Genomic DNA, 19,058 nt, shown 5'->3' on the forward strand with positions numbered 1-19,058 from the left:
CAATGAGATCCCTGCACAGCTCTGTGAGAAAGCCCCCCTCACTTTCCAAACTGCTGCAAGACAGTCCAGTTTCTCCCCGTAGGAGTCTGGGACCTCAGAATCTCGCCTTAAACGAGCTCAGTGCGTTAGAGAGCTTGTATCCGCTTCCGATTGAAAAAAACCGCGCACCAAGCTGCAGCGGCCTCGCGCACGCCTTCATATCTCTGTTCTTGGTGCGTCTGCACCTCCTATCTGGTCTCAATGCGCTTCTTTCTTTCCTTCTAGTTGTAGAACTTCCACTCGGCCAGCTTTCCTGTGGTTCTGAATGATAGCTGTTTTGTCTTATAGTTGTAATTTCAGTGTTGTGGGAAGCAGCACGCACAGGTTTATACCTTATGCCGCCATCTTGGTTCTCTTCCACAAGTCTTAATCACTCATTTACATATACACCTATCTATTACTTGGCTGCACCTACATATATGGATTTTATTGTCTTATCTCCTGGAGACACCTTACTTATAAGTCGTTCTCCATTTCTAATTAGAAAATTTAGAGATTAAAAATTCAAATGGGATTTTAAAATCCTCTAAGGGAGCACACTACACATACATTGTCAACTCCATCTACTTCCACTACTCAGTTCAAAATTTCTAATACTTATTAATGATTTTTAAGCAGCCTACATTCTCCCATCTATGCACCCACTCAAAAAATTTGTATCATTGTGTAGGGTATTAGGAGTATAGCTGTTTTAGAAATCTGAAACAGTTGTATTATTATAATTAAAAAAACATCATAAGGGACAATCATACTAGAAATTTGATTATTTGCTGCGTAAACCATTTTTAAATTGTATTCTAATTATAGAAGTAAAAACGCTATAGACTCACAAATGTTTCTCCATCTGCAGTTGGAACATGATTTATATAGTATGCTTATGCTAATAAAAACAGAATTATTTGGGTGAATAAAGTGCAATATTGATTTGGTCATTTGGTCATAAACTCATTAGGTATTTTTCCTCTTTATTTTTCTGCAAAACTGATTTCAAAGAAGAGTGTAATTTAAAACTCTACAAGACTGTTTGTTAATCAGGCTGATATTTTCAGTTGGAATGAATTCCTTTGACAGCATGAACATACACCCACCAACATGTCTGTAATAGAACTCATTTCAGAAGATTCTAGACTGCCACGGACTTCCCACAGCCTCACAGCAAGGCAGTGGTGGTCTTGAGGACTGACACTTTTCATCTTTTTGAAGATAGACACCCTCCAGTTGTCACCCCACAGGAAACCAGGAAGTATGCTAAGCTATCCAGAGGACTCAGAATTATACAGCATTGTGTCAGTGGAAATATCCTAGCCAATATTATGATTTATTTTGAAGGGGAGTGAAAAAAGAAAAGAAAAAAAAAATGATGGAATGAAGCTGCTCACAACATGGCCAAACAGCTGGCTGGTTTTATAATCCAAAAACAGCTTGGGACTAACTACACTCACAAGCTCTCTTGGCAGAGTAGCTTGATGAAAATACCAAAGCTGTGAGAAGTGTTCTTTTGCTGAGTCCTTTATGTGGCTATCATATGGTTTATTAACCTAAATGAGAACATGTACACCATTCATTTTAAATTTCCCGTGAGTTTCAAAGAGGAACTTACTGATTTTATGTACAACCACAAATAATGGTTCACCATAGGATAAACACCAAATAAACCTTAATAATTTTCAGAAACTTTAATCCTAGACATGCAGTGATTTCCTCCTTTCTTTCAAACAGCATTTTTAGGAGCACTCAAGGGAGAGCTTGATGAGACAGAAATTAAGCATGAATTCAAGGGCACTGGTGATTTTTCGGATGCCAAAATTAATCTCTAAGGGGAACTAATTTAATTGCTTCATGTATCTTTTTATTCATCCTTTTAACATTTAATTGATACCTTCTTAAGTAATAGAGACTACTTAAACACATTTCTGGTTTACCCCCTGGATGCCAGAAATGTGGAATATACAAGATCCACTTTACTCTTTTAGATTTTATTTTACGTTAGAGAGAAAGTATCCACTATTTTCAGATTCAGTATATTTAGCAGATCTTGAATTCTATCATCTTCAAATGTAGTAAATGAATTTATTCTTTACTACGTATCCAAGGTAGACTCAATTAGCTGGGACATTTCATATTTTTATCATGAGGCATTTTGAGCTTATGCTTTGTGACATCAGAATTAGTTTCTCATCTCAGAGTTTGCTATATTTATGTCTCTAGTGACTCAGTAGTTTATTGGCAGTCAGTTTGTAAATGCTCTCGGAGATTATCTAAATTCAGGATGTTCAGAATGGAAACACATACCATTGTCTCTCCTGTCAAAAAAAAATGTGATTAACACACATGATATATGATCTTGCAAAAGTGGGTGAAAATTCCAGTGATGACCTCAAGTCACAGTTTCCTAGTACATGTATGGACTGCCGTGTTCCTGGACAGCTTCCGGCCCAGCACAAGACTCCTTTCTTCTTGCATTTCTGTCTCTTTAGTCTCCTGTGCATGCATGCACATGCTTGGGGGTGGAGTGGGGGTGAGGGGGTGATTCAGTCCAAAACCTACCACTCAATTAATTTTATTTAAAAAGTTTGATTTGATGTAATTTATTGCATAGGTAATAATGCATTTACAAAGTACAAAAAGTGAAAGTACTTTTTCCTTTAGTATATTGAGTTGCCTCATTCTTTTTTATGGTGCAATAATTCAGTAGGTAGATATATTATTTATTTAACCAGTTGCACATTGATGGATATTAGATTAAAAATTGTATGCATTTGTAATTTTTTTAAAAATATATTTTTATTGATTTCAGAGAGGAAGGGAGAGAGAGAGAGAGAGAGAACATCAGTGATCAGAGAGAATCATTGATTGGCTGCCTCCTGCAGGCCCCACACTGGGGATCGAGCTGGCAACCCAGGCATATGTCCTGAACGGGAATCAAACGATGACCTCCTGGTTCATAGGTCTACACTCAACCACTGAGCTTCGATGGCTGAGCTGCATTTGTTTTTTTGATAATTATTGATAAACTCACTTTCATAGGGTTTAATGTCATTTTGCACTCACGCCTGTAAGTGTATGAAAATGCTTATACCTCTTCAGTCCTGCCATCAGGGAGTATTATCAATATTTTGGGGGTTTTGACCATCTGAAAAATGAAAAAAGTTTATTATTGTGGTTTTAATAGTTCTCTTTTAAATAATGGGTGAGGTTCACTATCTTATCAAAAGTTTAACAGCCATTTTTAATTTCCTTGAATAGTTCCCTTGTATCTTTTCTCTGCTTTTTGTGTTACGTTGTTGGTCTTTTTCTTGTTGGTTTATAGGAGTTCTTTAGGTATGAGGGCAAAGAATTCCTTTATCTGTAATAGGAGTTCTTTTTATCTTACCAAACTGGTTTATTTCTCATTAAAATGTTCTGCTCTTGTGAAATGCTTGTGAGAGCATGTGGGATTCATGCACCTTTGAAGGATAGTTTCTTTGCAATTTCTCTATTTTGATTTTATTAGATTTTTTTTTAGTGTCAGTTGTGCTAAATTATTTTCCTAACAAATCTACCATTCCAATCAGGTTTTCATGTATTTTCATAGACTGGGTTATACCTCTGATTTTATTGATCTAGTTACTAAAAAAATCAACAACAAATGAACAACTGATTGAAATCTCTTACTATGATTGTAGATTTGTCTAGTTTTCCTTGCAGTGTGTCATTTCTTTGCTCTCTATATGCTAAGGCTCTAAATAGATACTTTCAACTTTAGAATGATTTTAAGTACTTGATGAGTTTCTGTTTTTGTCTATTTTGTAGCTTTTTTTTAAACCAAGTTTTTTTGGTTTTCCACTGTGTACCAGATTCTTAAATAATTTCAGGACACAATAATTTTCAGATAAAGATTAGTGATTTAAAAATTTATTGAACCCCTAAGAAAGCCAAGTAGATGCAATGCCTTGGAATAGAGGATTATGGGTAATTGCAATATATAGAGAACACCTAAAATATAAACAAATACATTGCATATACATGTGTTAAAAGGTCCATAAACCCCCCCAATTACTTTATTTCAGTAAACATGAAGCTGCATCTGCCTAATTAATTAGGAGTAGAGAGCTTATCTTGATTTTCCAAAAGAAAAACAAAACCAAACCAGATATTTAGTATTTGGTGAGCTTAATTGTTAAATTTTTTTTTCCACTTTGTGTAGATTCACATCTCTTTGATCAACGGGAGACCAAGTGCGGATGACCCTTCTCCTGAACTGCTAGAATTCACCTCTGCCCGCTATATTCGCCTGCGGTTTCAGAGGATCCGCACCTTGAATGCCGATTTGATGATGTTTGCTCACAAAGACCCAAGGGAAATTGACCCCATTGTCACACGAAGGGTAAGTTATGATGGACCATATTGTAGGCTGTGAATGATATTGCACCCTTCTTTTTAATCTTCTGTTAAATAATTTTAAAATATATCTTTCCATGATTTGTAGCAGTGGTTATCAAAGACTTTAAAATTTGGTAGGCCTTTTGTTCAAATCTAAGCTCAGCTACTTATTAGATGTGTAACATTTATCAAAGTTTTTGACATTTTAAAACTTTGATCCCCTCTTTTGCAAAATGAAGATCATAATGCCTAGTTCATATTCTGATTTTTGAGAACTAAGTTTTGTCACTTTGGGTGATCAGTACTATTATAATTGGCTTTGGGGAGTTACTGTAGGAAATTGAAACATTTTGGCTGCAATCAACACTAACAAATACATTTTATAACATGACTAATACACACACACACACACACACACACACATACACACACTGCAATAAATCATAAACCTTAACATGCACCGAAGCAACTGTTGACATTGTGAAAATTTAGGGGGTCTAGGGCTGAGTTGAGAAACTGCATTTCTATCAAGTTCCCAGTAATGTCAATGCTGCTGGTCTGTGCACCATTTTGTCCAATTAAATAATTTTGTTTTATGCTTTATTAATAAATCAAAAGCCATAGTTTTAAAAAGCATGACTGTAGGGAAAAACTGATTTTATATATTATTTTCTTTCCTGATAGGATATCAGAAAAAAAATGCTTAGAGCAGTCTTTCAACAGATCTTTGAAAACAGGAGCTAATAAAATAGCTGTTTTCCAGTGTTAAACTGGAATTTATGTGACTATGACATAAATGATCAGTGGAGGTTGCTAGGAGCCATAACTGTGCTTCCTCCTATCTATCCCCTGCCACATGCACTGGATTATGTCACCTCCCCTACATGCTGTTACATAACCAAGACATTATTACCAAGAAGGGCAATTCAGCTATAAATCCATGCTAAGAGAATATCTACTGTGTGACCAGAAGCAAAGGTAAATGGAGCATTGTAGAAGAAACTAAAATTGTGGGACAAAACTCTTAGTTCTGAAATGATCTTCCTAAGGTCAGACTATTGCCAACAATTGCTGAACCATTAGGCTGAATATTGAATATTGGTTCATGAATACCCCTCATAAATTTTCTCTTCTCATTACTTAATTTACCCTTCCCAAATCTCTCCATATAAAATAACTTTTAAGGTTTTGTTATCCTCATACAGCACATGTTTCTTGTGTTAGGTTTAGGTATTTTCTAAACCTAAAATAATTTTACTATGAATTATACATCAGCCTATTGTAAATTATCTTATATAGAAGTAATGATTATTTTATGGTGATGTTAGATTCTTGTTTTAAAATATCCCTTTTAATTTTAATTTCAGCATGATTTAAAAATATGTACTGAGAAAGACTAAATAATTTTGAAGGGAAATTTAATCTTTCTTGACAGTATATCTATCAGAGGGGGAAAAATCAATGGGAATAAATGTGTTTCTTTTATCATCTTTTGAGAAGGCAAAGTAGAGATTGGGGTGCCCATCTATTATTTAGAATTCATTGGACATGAGCCTTTAAAATAGAGCAGTGAAATTCAACATTTATATGTTTTTTGAAAGTAAAGTTAAGTAAACACTACATGTAAATTTAAATATATAAAAAGGGATATTGAATTTTAGCTCCTTTCAATGACTCAAAAGTGAAACATATATTTACATTTAAAACAGATTTCCCAATTTAAAAGCATCTACAAGAACTACTGAATCAGCTTTACAAGCAAATATCCCTATTTGTATCTATATTATTATGTGATGAGGTTAGTGAAAAGCAGACTTTTTACCTAAATTTCCTAGCAAGTTTCATAAATTCGAAGTTCGGGTATATCAAGTGGGGTGATGCAACAAAAATATTATAAAAGACACTATGTATAAACAACAAAAACAAACAAAGAAAAAGAAAAAAAGTAGATGGAAAGGGAACTTTGTCGTCAGGGAATTCAGATTTTTGTTTACCTACTTATTTTCTCTAATTTTTTTTTAATGTGAATGATTAGAATAATAGAACCATCGCCACTGCGATGGTTATTTGGATTGCATATGATAATGTGAAGTACTCTCGATTATAAAATATTTCATACATATTAATTAATATTTAAAACATAATTCAGTTCTATAATTATACATAGTCTTTGAAAAGCTGGGTAGATTTAGGAACATAGCCCTATCTTAACTTTAGATAGGGAAATAATTGCATGGGCTTGTTAACATCATAATGAACAGAGGCGAGTGTTCTGCCCATCTAGTTTACTCCTCACATTATGTTAGTTCAATCCTGCAGTTAGTCCCATCTCACTTCCTTCTGTTTAAAAAATGTATTGTTATGAGTACATTCCCCTAAATTTGCTGATTCTTTTCAAATTCATCAAATAAAACAGTCTACATATGGTTCATGGATACTGAGGTTTCTCTAATGACAATAAAAGAGGTTTTCTTGCAAGAAACTAAAACAATTTTAATGAAGAATTATAACAACTTGCCCTCAGCAACAGATGCTTCAGCATGGACTTTGTACTGCCTGTGGGAAAGATTTCTAAAATGCCCACCCAACATAAATTAGAGGCGTTCTTTCTCTGGGCTATTGTTAGCCCTCAGTTGTCCAAGAGAAACACAGTGTGCTTCAAACTAAGGATAAAAGTAGAAAGTAAAGTTTTTAATTGCAGGTTCCCTTCTGTTACTTTCACCTTGCAGTCTTCTTTACAGGATTTCTCTCTGATTGCTTTTTGCAGTATTACTACTCGGTCAAGGATATTTCGGTTGGAGGGATGTGCATCTGCTTCGGTCATGCCAGGGCTTGTCCACTTGATCCACTGACAAATGTATGTATATTTATAGGATGCTTAGGCAAAACAAAGCTCTGAACTGTGAATGTTTCGCAAGAGGCTTTGCTGAGAGGGACCCTGTGAGCTGGTGTCAGGTCTTAGACAGTGTAACAGGAAGCTGTGCCAGAGGGAAATAGAGCTGGTGGTTAGGAGGATAGACTTTGAAATCAGCCATCACTGTATCAGAAACCAGATTAGTTTTTCTCCCCTCCAAGAAAAAAGGGGGGGGGGGCTCCAAACAGGTCTTTCTATTTTGAAACCTCTTTAGCTATGACAGCCTACAATATGATTTAGCTTTGGAGAATGCCTGCCATCAATCAACCGGACCATTTCTTTCAAAAATTTTCATCAAAAAAGTTAATGCAAACAAATGAAAAATGTCCATGGAAGTGAATATAAATGGCATGGAACAGGAGACTGAGGTGGGGTAGGGGCAATAAGGAGGGGGGTGAAAGAGAGTATTCAGGAGAGAATTGAAATTGCTAGGCCAGAAAATGCTGCCATGCTTTTGGGTCAAATTTTTCATTAATGACAATATATTAAGTGAATATAAACTAAAAGGAAGATGAATGAGCATCTTTCTTCTCAGTCATAACCAAACTGGCAAAATACAAAATCATTTGTTATATAGTATATGGAAGAAATATATTGAATAGTAAGATTGGTGAACATAGCTACCTATGCATAGATTTTTTTCTCCTACTAAAATTGTAATACAAATGGCATTTCTCTAAAAGCCATTTTTCTGACTAATGCATCATAATGTTACTTCCGAGGGGAGGTTCAAATGCCCTGGTACATTTATCTGGGCACGTTAGAGGTGCTGCTTTTAGACGGGTGTGTGTCTATTAGATGTCACAATGAGCAGTGTTTCCCAAGCTTTGGGAGCCCACAAGGCAGCCTTGGAGGGTCAGTTCCATGCCATGAATGAAGACTGTACTCAATAAACTAACACACAAAATAGAAATATACTCATAGATACAGAGAACAGACTGACAGCTGTCATAGGAGATAGGGGTTGGAATGCTGAGTGAAAAAGGTAAAGGGATTAAGCAAAGAAAACCTCATAGACAGACAACAGTATGGTGATTACCAGAGGAAAGGGGGGCGGGTAGGTAGAAGACGGTAAAGGAAGAGATAAATGGTGATGGACCGAGACTTGACTTGGGGTTGTAAACACACAATAGAACATACAGATAATTGTAGAATTGTACACCTGAAGTCTGTCACCCCAATAAATTCAATAATTTTTAAAATATATTTTTATTGATTTCAAAGAGGAAGCAAGAGGGAGAGAGAGTTAGAAACATCAATGATGAGAATCATTGATTGGCTGCCTCCTGCATGCCTCCTACTGGGGATCGAGCCTGCAACCTGGGCACGTGCCCTTGATCAGAATCGAACCCAGGACCCTTCAATCCTCAGACTGACGTTCTATTCACTGATCCAAACGGGCTAGGGCAATTCAATACTTTTTTGAAAAAGAGACTGTACTCAGCGCACACAGACAGGACTGTGTGTGAGTGTGTGTGTGTGTGTGTGTGTGTGTGTGTGTGTGTACACGCGGGTACATGCTGGGACATTTGATTTCTATTATAATTATGCCTTTCAGTGCCTAGGGAGCAACTCTCTCCCTGTGTCCACACTCCCAAATGTTAACAATACTCTGAGGGAAGCCTTAAATTCAAAGAAGAAGGGATCTTAGTCTTAGGCCCAAGATTGTTCCCAATTGGACCTCTACTCTCTTCTCTCTCTTCTAAGCTGAAGCCCAGTGATCCCAGAACTAGCCTGGACCTCCGGAATCTGGTGCCCATCAAATACCTGCTTCCGAGATGAGCACCTCTTCCTTCCAAGACTGACAGGACTGTTATATTTTGGTCCATAGTCTGGAAGTTCTCTCTTCATGCTACCTTGCAGGAAAAACCTTTCATTTATGGTTCCAAAAGCAGCTGAAAGCATGTTTTCCCCCTTTTTGACTAGAAATCTCGCTGTGAATGCGAGCACAACACGTGTGGTGAGAGCTGTGACCAGTGCTGTCCGGGATTCCATCAGAAGCCCTGGCGGGCCGGGACTTTTCTGACTAAAAGCGAATGTGAAGGTATGTTCCCGAGAAGCCAACAGCATGTGTAACTCTTCCTTGTCTGGGACATGGGTCATATAAGCATGTGGCGATTTTAGGGAAGCACTGTTTCCAGTTTCCATGTTTTATCCAAGGCAATACCTGGTAATCTCTTTTACCCTGCTATTTCGGTTACTCAGCTTTTTGTGGTGTTTTTTGTTGTTTTGTTTTATTGGTAAATATTTACCAAACACCAATGGATTTATCACTATGTGAGGATTATGATAAATAGATAAAAGCATAGTATATATCTATTGTCATTAGCCATGGTAGGTCTTTAAACCATTGAATCATAGCAAACTTTAATCACAAAATATTCCCAACCTTAAAATACTTTTTTTTTTAATTTTAGATTCTGTATATGCTATCCATGCATGTCTGGAGTCCCTTCATTTTTCTGCACTCACTTTTTTTGCTTTTTGATCTGTGATTCTCCCTGATGTCTCTGATATCCTTTCACATAGTTATAATTATACTAGAGGCCCGGTGCACAAATTCGTGCATGGGTGGGCTCCCTCAGGCTGGCCGGTGATTGAGGCCTATGGGGCGGGGGGATAGGGAGGGCTGGCTGTTAGAGGGGAAGGGCCATGGGCGGTTGGCTGGCCAGCCCCATCCCTGATCAGGGTGGGGGGACCAATCGGGGGTAGGGCCGGTCAGGGGGCAGTCATAATTACACTAGAGGCCCGGTGCACAAATTCGTGCATGGGTGGGCTCCCTCAGGCTGGCCGGTGATTGAGGCCTATGGGGCGGGGGGATAGGGAGGGCTGGCTGTTAGAGGGGAAGGGCCATGGGCGGTTGGCTGGCCAGCCCCATCCCTGATCAGGGTGGGGGGACCAATCGGGGGTAGGGCCGGTCAGGGGGGAGGGGCCGCAGGCAGTTGGGGGATGCCAATTGGGGCCTGGTTCGGGCCGGTTAGCAGCCACAGTGCATGTCATAATGACCGGTCGTTCCTGTCATTCCATCTAGAAACCCTTTACTACTCTCCACTTGTGTGTATTTGTTTAGACAAGGAAACAAAAAGGTTAGGTCAAACTTGTTAGCAACTGGGATGGGCAAAGCAAGGTGAAAGGAGTTTTCCACTTGCTACTAGACACATTTTTTAAAATAGTGCAATTGTAAAACAGTTTTATCTTCCTTTATGGGACAAATGAGAAGTTGCATTTCCAAATAGAAAAAATAAATGGATTTTTTAAAACCTAAATTAAAGGTAGGGGTCTTAACCATAAAACCTTACATAAATCAAGCTTTGGGCAATGTATGCATCCCTAAAAGCTTATATGAAAATGTTCTTTTCCAAGTTGCATTGTGTTCCAGTCACCTTAATATTTAGAAAAACCCTTTCATGACATGACAAATCCTTCTATATGAAGAATAATCACCTTTTAACTCATTTGAATTCAATTTAGACCTTCATCAGTCTAGTTTATTTAAGGCATGATATATCTCTAAAGAGCAAAGAATATTTATTATATTGCTAAGCCTGTACTAAAGGGCCGTTTCAGTTTTGTCTCTTGGGCATTCTGTGAAATAGCAAACTACTGATGGCAGAACAAAAATGGCTCTTTGCAAGTAGGTGCTATCCATGTCCTCTGCGCTGTGCAGGCATGGCCTTTAAACAGCAACCAGGGCTGTAGGAAAAGGGCCCTCTCTGCATGAACTGTGAAAATGACCACTGCTCCAGCCTTGTGTGTTACACATTAGTTCATGGTTATAAACACTCAGTAGCACTAATTCCACATAGTGTGAGAATAAATGTGCATTACTCTTTATTTCCCTCTACTTATATTGATAGCAGAAATCCTGACTGTTTCTTGCAATATATTTTTACAAGATTTTTAAAGAATTGTGCATTATCCTAAAGATATAAAACTTTTTAATGCCTACTGATGTATATTTATTACTACATGTTTTCTAGAATAAACTTTGAAAACTCTCCATCAATATAACAAAAATGCTATATTCTAAATCAAAAGTCAACAGCCTAGGAATGCATTGGCAACAAACACAAGAAGTTAATATCTTTGCTATATTATGAGATCTTGCCTAGTTATAATAAAACTAGAGGCCTGGTGCACAAAATTTGTGCACGGGAGGGGAGGGGAGTCCCTCAGCCCAGCCTACACTCTCTCCAATCTAGGACCCCTCAGGGGATCCCTCTCGCAATCCGGGACTGCTGGCTCCTAACCGCTCACCTGCCTGCCTGCCTGATCACCCCTAACTACCCTCCCCTGTGGGCTTGATCGCCCCTAACTGCCCTCCCCTGCTGGCTTGATCACCCCTAACTGCCCTATCCTGCTGGCCTGATCACCCCTAATCACCACTGCCTCGGTCCCTGCCACCGTGGCTTTGTTCAGAAGGAGGACCAGACAACCGGAAGATGTCTAGTCAACCTGGTCTAATTAGCATATTACCCTTTTATTAGTATAGATGCCGCTAAACTGTTAAAAATGAGAAAAATGGAAAAAGACATTTCTCAGGAAAATGACTTACAACCATATAAAAAGATCATCACATTTACTCATAATTAAGGAAGTACCGATTATAACAATGAAAATACACTAACTTTTCAAAATGTTCATTCTTCCACTCAACAAATGGTTGAATGCTTACTATGTGCAGAAACTGGATTAAAATATTTGCTAATATGCAGTGTTGGTGAGGTTTATGGGAAAAGAGTTCTATTATATCTATTGGACAGAGAATAATTTGACACAGATTTGTTGGAGGAGAATTTTTCAAGCTCATTAAAATTTTGTGTGTCCTTTGATTAGAATTTATACTTGTAGTAGGAATCCAGCCTATAGATATACTCATAAAACTATTCAGGGCATATGATCATAATCCTTGCCATTAGTATACAATTGCTCACTCTACTTCTCCTCACATTTATGGACTTTAGTAGTGACTGTGGCTCAGGCATTGTACAATCTTAAAGCAACCATAACAGATAAGTACTGCAATGGTACGGAGGCTTGCATTTTCTTACTCAGCTGGCAAATGTGAAGCAGCCTGACATTAGAACACTACTCTTACTCCCACCTCTGAGTCCTCCTGTGTACCAGCGTTATTTATAAAGGCGGAATCTGGAAACAATTAACTGCCCATTAGTAGTGGCCTGATTGGTTGTGACCTGACTGCCTTTTAAGAAATAACATCAGAGGAATCATGTGCTAATAGAGAAAGAGCTATGATATTCACTGTTGGTAAAATGAAACGGTTTAGAGCAGTACTTAAATGTGCCCTCTAGTGGAAAAACAAGAAAGAGCGTGGGCATACACACACACACACACACACACACACACACGTATGTATGTGGAAATCAATGTAAGGACACCTACGAAACTCAACCTCTGAGGAAAGACACTCAGTCTACTTGTGTCTTATACGGAAACTGACCCTTAGTGAAACTAAGAAGTTCCCTACATCACATGACTGCTAACTACTGGATAGGTCACTCAAATCCCAGTCTGGTGCAGTATAGCATGATCTCAGCCACTCAGCAAACCTCTCCTTTTCCCTGATGGTTTGGCAGACATCTGTCTCTCTCATCGGGTGGAACTTGAAGGGAATGCAGCAGAGGTTGGCTCTGCAGACTCTGGAGCCTGGTTTCCCAGGGGTTGTCAGTACTGATTTGGTTTCCTTTCACAAGCTATTTCACTTCTCTGTGCCTCAGGTTACTAATATGTGCGAAGAGGCTAAAGTACCAGACTCATAAGCTATTTGAAAATTAAAATCAGTGGTAATAAATATAAAACACTTAAAAGAAAACATGGCATTTAGAGAAATGCTAACTTTTAGTTATTAATAGTAGTAAAGGAAAAGAACTATATTCTAAACATCTGTTTTTACCCATAGGATGTAACACAGAGATTATAGTAATTATTCATTATAGATTCCTTGGATCTTAATCATCCAATGTCACAGTTCAATACATTTTTTTTGCCACAATAGGAAATTGTATGTTTAATCATATCAAATTTTGGTTTTGTGAGATCAAATCAGTCAAATATTGGCATTTCATATGACTCAGTTTAATTTATATGTTTTAATTATTTTAAGCTCCATTAAAAAGTGTGAATTTACTAATATAACCAATAAATACAAATAATTTTAGATACTTTTATATTGAATATATGCATAATACATATATTTCCTCATATAGTATAAAATATATTATATAATAGAGAATGATACTTAATTCTCTCTGAAACTGGAAAACAATATTTATGAATTGTTTTCTTAATGCAGCATGCAATTGTCATGGGAAGGCCGACGAATGCTATTATGATGAAAATGTTGCCAGAAGAAATTTGAGTTTAAATATACATGGAAAATACATTGGAGGTGGTGTGTGCATCAATTGTTCTCAAAACACTGCTGGTATAAACTGTGAGACATGTATTGATGGTTTCTTCAGAGCCAAAGGGGTAAAGTATGCTTTTTTTTCATGAAGTGTTATTTTTTTCATACAAAGGTGTACTATATAGAAAAGTAATTTTGATAACTTCAAATTCTTAAAGATGACTGAAACATTTCATAATGGAAACATATAAATATTTGAAGATAAAATATAAAGCATTTCTATCTCTTCAGAAAGTTTCAGTGTGCCATATTTCAGTCAATCCCACCCCCAGACAAACTCTAATTTTTATTCTTATTTTTAGAACACAAATTAATTTTCCCTCTTAATGAATGTCATAAAAATAAAATCACAAAGTAGATACACTTGTGTGTCCTCCTTCTTTCATGCAACATAACACTTTAAGATTTATTCATGTTATGTGCACAACTAATCATTTTTTAAAAATTGCTAGATAGTGTTCATTTGCATAAATGTACAATAATTTTTAATCCATCCTCCTGTTGGTGAATATTTGGGTCATTTCCAGTTTTAGGTTAGCTACTATAAAACTATTTTATATGTATTTTTGTGTTCATGCTTTTTTTACCCTGTGTAAATATCTACAAAAAGATGCTTGTTTCACAGAATAGGTATATGTTTTACTTTATAAGAAACTGCCAACATTTTGCCAAATTAGTAATAACATTGTACATGTTCACCAAAAATGTATGGAAGTTCCAGGTCTTCCATATCATCCCTTAATATTTGGTGCTATCTTTTAAAATTTTTTTTTAAATACATTTCATTGATTTTTCACAGAGAGTTAGAGAAAGGGAGAGAGATAGAGAGTTAGAAACATCGATGAGAGAGAAACATTGATCAGCTGCCTCCTGCACACCTCCCACTGGGGATGTGCCTGCAACCAAGGCACATGCCCTTGACCGGAATCGAACCCAGGACCCCTCAGTCCGCAGGCCGACGCTCCATCCACTGAGCCAAACCGGCCTCGGCAACTTGGGAAATTCTTTAATAACGTCAGCAAAGGATAAGATCTGATGAAACTTACATAGCAGAATCTTGGTAGCTTGTTGAATAATTAATCTTGATAATTATTAAATCTAAGTAATAAACATATGAGTTTATTGTGCTTCCTCTTTACTTTTGTTTATCCACTTAGAAGAAATGAATTTTAGAAATTATAAACATAGTAAAGGTAATTTCTTATATTATAATCTTCCCTATATAATTTATTACTGTGTATTATAATAGTTAATTTGTCATTAAAAGTTTGCTGAATTTAAAAATATTGGTGTTTTATTACACTTGATTAAAAGCATTTCAATACTTTCGTTAGGTATCACCAAATAATCCAAGACCGTGCCAGCCATGCCATTGTGATCCAGTTGGTTCTTTAAGTGAAGTCTGTGTCAAGGATGTAAAACATGCTCCCCGAGGTGAGAGCCATCGTACAGAGTCATTGTTCGGATGAAAGGACAACTAAAAGCCAAATATGATTTGTAGGAGAATATTTTACAGTAAATTTTATTCATGTAATAAATTTATTCTTATACCTCTCAAATTTCCCTCCAAGAAGCAGTTTTTTATTCATCTCAATAAATTCATCCATGATCATTGCAGTGGTTTTTCTGTAGCCTTAATTTTCTATGAGATTTTATCTTTTAAAAAAATTCTTCAATATGTTAAAAAAAATACTTAGAAAATGCTATGTTTGCAAATTATAGCCAGCTTCTAATTGAACCTTATATTCTTTGGTTTTTTTTATGGTTCTTTTTGGATGTACATCATGAATTTTATTTTTGTGTGAAAATAGACTTGTAAAGGCTACTATAATTAAAACTGGAGGGGCTAAGTTATATATTTTTCTTAAAAAGTTGATATATGGCCCAGCCAGCATGGCTCAATGGTTGAGCGTCGACCTATGAACCAGGAGCTCATGGTTCAATTCCAGGTCAGGGCACATGCCCGGGTTGTTGGCTTCATCCTCCGTGTGGGGTGTGCAGGAGACAGCCGATCAATGATTCTCTCTCATCATTGATGTTTCTATCTCTTTCTCTCTCTCCCCTCCTCTCTGAAATCAATAAAATATACTTTTTAAAAGTTTTAAGAAAAAACAATTGAGATGTGGCTCATCTTCTCTTAGGTCTGGAACCTGGGTCCTGTCATTGCAAACCTGGCTTTGGAGGGGAGAGATGTGATCGGTGTGTCAAGGGCTACACTGGCTACCCAGACTGCAAACCCTGTAACTGCAGTGGTGAAGGAAGTGCAAATGAGGACCCTTGTTTTGGACCCTGTAACTGCAAGGTACATTGTTTATTCCAGTAACATCCCACTGTCAAAACAGAAGGTCATGTTCCTTGGCTTCTCTGATATGTCTGCTGGCATTAAGCAATTGTTACAACTTCCCCAGTACATATCCACTACCTATTCTGTATGTGGCCCTCTTGTAAGTGTCTTTAGGTACATGGTTCACTGCAGCAAGACACCTGCCATGTCTAAAACCCATAGATACAGAGAGGACAACTCACCTTAAGAATCAGTGTCATTTTATAGCAAAAACAAAACAAAACAACGTTTTGCCCATCACCAATCTAGTGTAATTTCCAACGATACAGCACTAAAAGTAGCAGCCCTTTAAAACTATAGCACACTCAAATCTACTCTAGCTTTGTCTCTAATTCTGAAAATAATTCTGTCTAGGGTTTCATTTTGGATTTTTAATCTTCTGAAGTTTGATCCCAGATAGGTCTGAAAATACCATCTTCAAACTCTTTCGTTTAATTACTAAAAATGTAAGAAGCCCTAGTGGAATTGACTAAAGGCTCAATATTTCCTCCCAAGAGAACTTTCAGAAATGCAACTTTATTTGTTGTACATGCTCAGCTAATAGTTCATCATGTTAACACCAAAGGGTGAATTACACCTGCAGCTCATACACCTAGAGGAAACTTAGAGATATGGATGAGTCTTAAATGACAAAACTGATTTCCCTTAGCTATAGTAATCAGTACCAAATGTTTAGATCAGACAGTGTTAGCTAAATTAGCTGAGAAAATGAAAACATACCATGCCATACTGATGTAGAAAATTTTTTTTGTTCTCTATTTTTTTTCTTTGTCCTCAATCATAGTTAGAACCTTATTAATATATTTCCTTTATTAATTCAGTAGTCTTATCTAAGCAGTATGTATGATATGATTAGTGATATATATACATGTGTATACAAACATTAACCATAACACAATAAATAAATATTAGTATTAATGTTAAGTGTATATTCTTGGAACAAGAATATCTAAAATATTAAGCTAAATATTATAATAGTTACATAGTAGGTATATGTTATATATCAGGGGTGATTTAGGTACTTACCTTGGACAGTAAACAGGCAGACGTCCACAATTCATGTTAAGGAATTGTCATATATTGCAACATAATACATTTTCTAGATCCAGTACATTTCATTCAGATATTACCTGATATGTAAAAAATTGCTCTCGTAGACCCAGACTGTAGCAGTCTGTAGGTGATGGCTTTTTAAAGACACCTCCCCTCTTCATCCTCTATGTCTTTTGGAGGAATCTTATGGGATCCTAGTAAATCTTCTCTAATATTTACGAAATTATACCCTTTGTGTGCTTTATTCCTTTTCCAAAACTCCATGAAAATCTTGAACCTTTATCATTTGCTCAAATAAAAGACAGGCCAAGTTGAGTGTAAAATGGAAGATAAACTTCCCCAGTTTCTAGAACATAGGGAATCAAACTGGGGAAAGAAAAAAAAAAGAAAGGAATGTTTTTAAACACCTGCCATTTATACAGTGGAGATGCGTGGAATTGGCAGGGAAAGAGTAACATGAGTGAGGGAGGCAGGCCTCATTTGGTTCATTCTCTTGGGTAACTGCAGTGAGAAAGGTTAGAGCAAGAGGGCTGCAGCCATTAGCAGAGCAATGAGGGAAAGATTCTGAGCTCCTGCCTGCGCTCTGCCTGCCTTCGTATTGTATGGAGAGTGATTACAACCCTAATAGCAAAAATGCCTCCTACAAAGACACTTGAAGCTCTACACAGATAATTAAAGCACAAAAATAAATAGCGATTAAGAAATCATAAAAGAGAAGGAAAAATGAAGTAATTATAATTAGTTATATGTGTACATGTGTATACAAACATTAACCATAACACAATAAATAGTTTCCCTTCAACTGTATGATATTTTAAATAGATGAATATAAGCTCATATAAACTAATTTTTTAGAATAAAAACTTGCAGAAAAAAAACAGGTTTCATTAAATATCTACATAATTTTAATAACCACAAATTATATGCATACAGCAAAAGAATTATATCACAATATTTGTGCATTTAATATGCTATAATTAAGTGGCTATAGCCTCTTATTAACAAGAAAAATAAATACCCAAATGTTCAACAAAATACTGATATAATTAAAATACTGAAAAGAAATTAAACTAGAGTGAAATGTGTTAGCTCATTCTGTTTCACAAAAACATGATTTGGCATAGGTGTCAAATGATTATATCAAACAACATGGGTCAAATGCTACTTAATAGGCAAAACTTTATTGAGAAGCTAAGATAATGGAGACTTAAATTGAAATAAAATGATATCCATGTAAGTGTTTATCTCCAAAAATATTAAAATAAATTTACTGGATTGACAAAAGTTGTCCATTTAAATGCTGAGAAAGAGAATATATTGGACCCATTTTGTTCAAAGTTTAAACAACTTTTAAGAAATGTATTAAGTTATAGGTTAATACAATTGACTCTTGAATAATACAGGGGCTAGGGGCATTGACCCCCACATGATTGAAAATTCATGTCTAACTTTGAGTCCCCCCAAAATTAACTACAGTTATCTCTTGGTATCTGTAATATATTGGTTCCAGAAACCCAGCTAATACCAAAATCTGCAGACTCAGTACAAAGAAGTGATAAAATAACAGATAAATGAGAGAGAAATCTCTTAATGAGTAAAATGGCATTTGATCTGGAAGCTACAAACTCTCACTATCATTATTAGATTTTTAAGATCAATTATTTTTACATTTGTGCTTTACAAACTGAGTTAGATAGTGACAAGTCATAAGATATGATATTTGCCCTTGAAGACCTTATAATATAAATGACAATAAAATGGTGCAACAATGATCATCTTACTGTTTGTATTTATTTATTTACTAGTAGCTGGTGCACATTAAAAGGGAATTAATTGCCCTAACCAGTTTTGCTCAATGGATAGAGCATCGGCCTGTAGACTCAAGGGTCCAGGTTCGATTCTGGTCAAGGGCATGTACC

The 19,058-nt window shown here is 36.4% G+C and overlaps 1 protein-coding gene across 4 annotated transcripts in view; it reads left to right on the forward strand.

Moving 5' to 3' along the window:
• LAMA2 (laminin, alpha 2) overlaps positions 1–19,058 on the forward strand; it is a 476,871-nt gene that overhangs the window by 176,927 nt on the left and 280,886 nt on the right. For all 4 annotated transcript variants that reach the window (XM_014533789.1, XM_005858976.2, XM_014533790.1 and 1 more), the window contains exons 5-10: positions 4,226–4,405; positions 7,169–7,258; positions 9,242–9,359; positions 13,629–13,807; positions 15,077–15,176; positions 15,884–16,044. In XM_014533789.1, coding sequence (XP_014389275.1) covers positions 4,226–4,405; positions 7,169–7,258; positions 9,242–9,359; positions 13,629–13,807; positions 15,077–15,176; positions 15,884–16,044 — 828 coding nt within the window. The remainder of the gene's footprint in view (positions 1–4,225; positions 4,406–7,168; positions 7,259–9,241; positions 9,360–13,628; positions 13,808–15,076; positions 15,177–15,883; positions 16,045–19,058) is intronic.

This window comes from Myotis brandtii, unplaced genomic scaffold (genome assembly GCF_000412655.1).
Source record: "Myotis brandtii unplaced genomic scaffold, ASM41265v1 scaffold123, whole genome shotgun sequence".
Taxonomy (NCBI): Eukaryota; Metazoa; Chordata; class Mammalia; order Chiroptera; family Vespertilionidae; genus Myotis; species Myotis brandtii.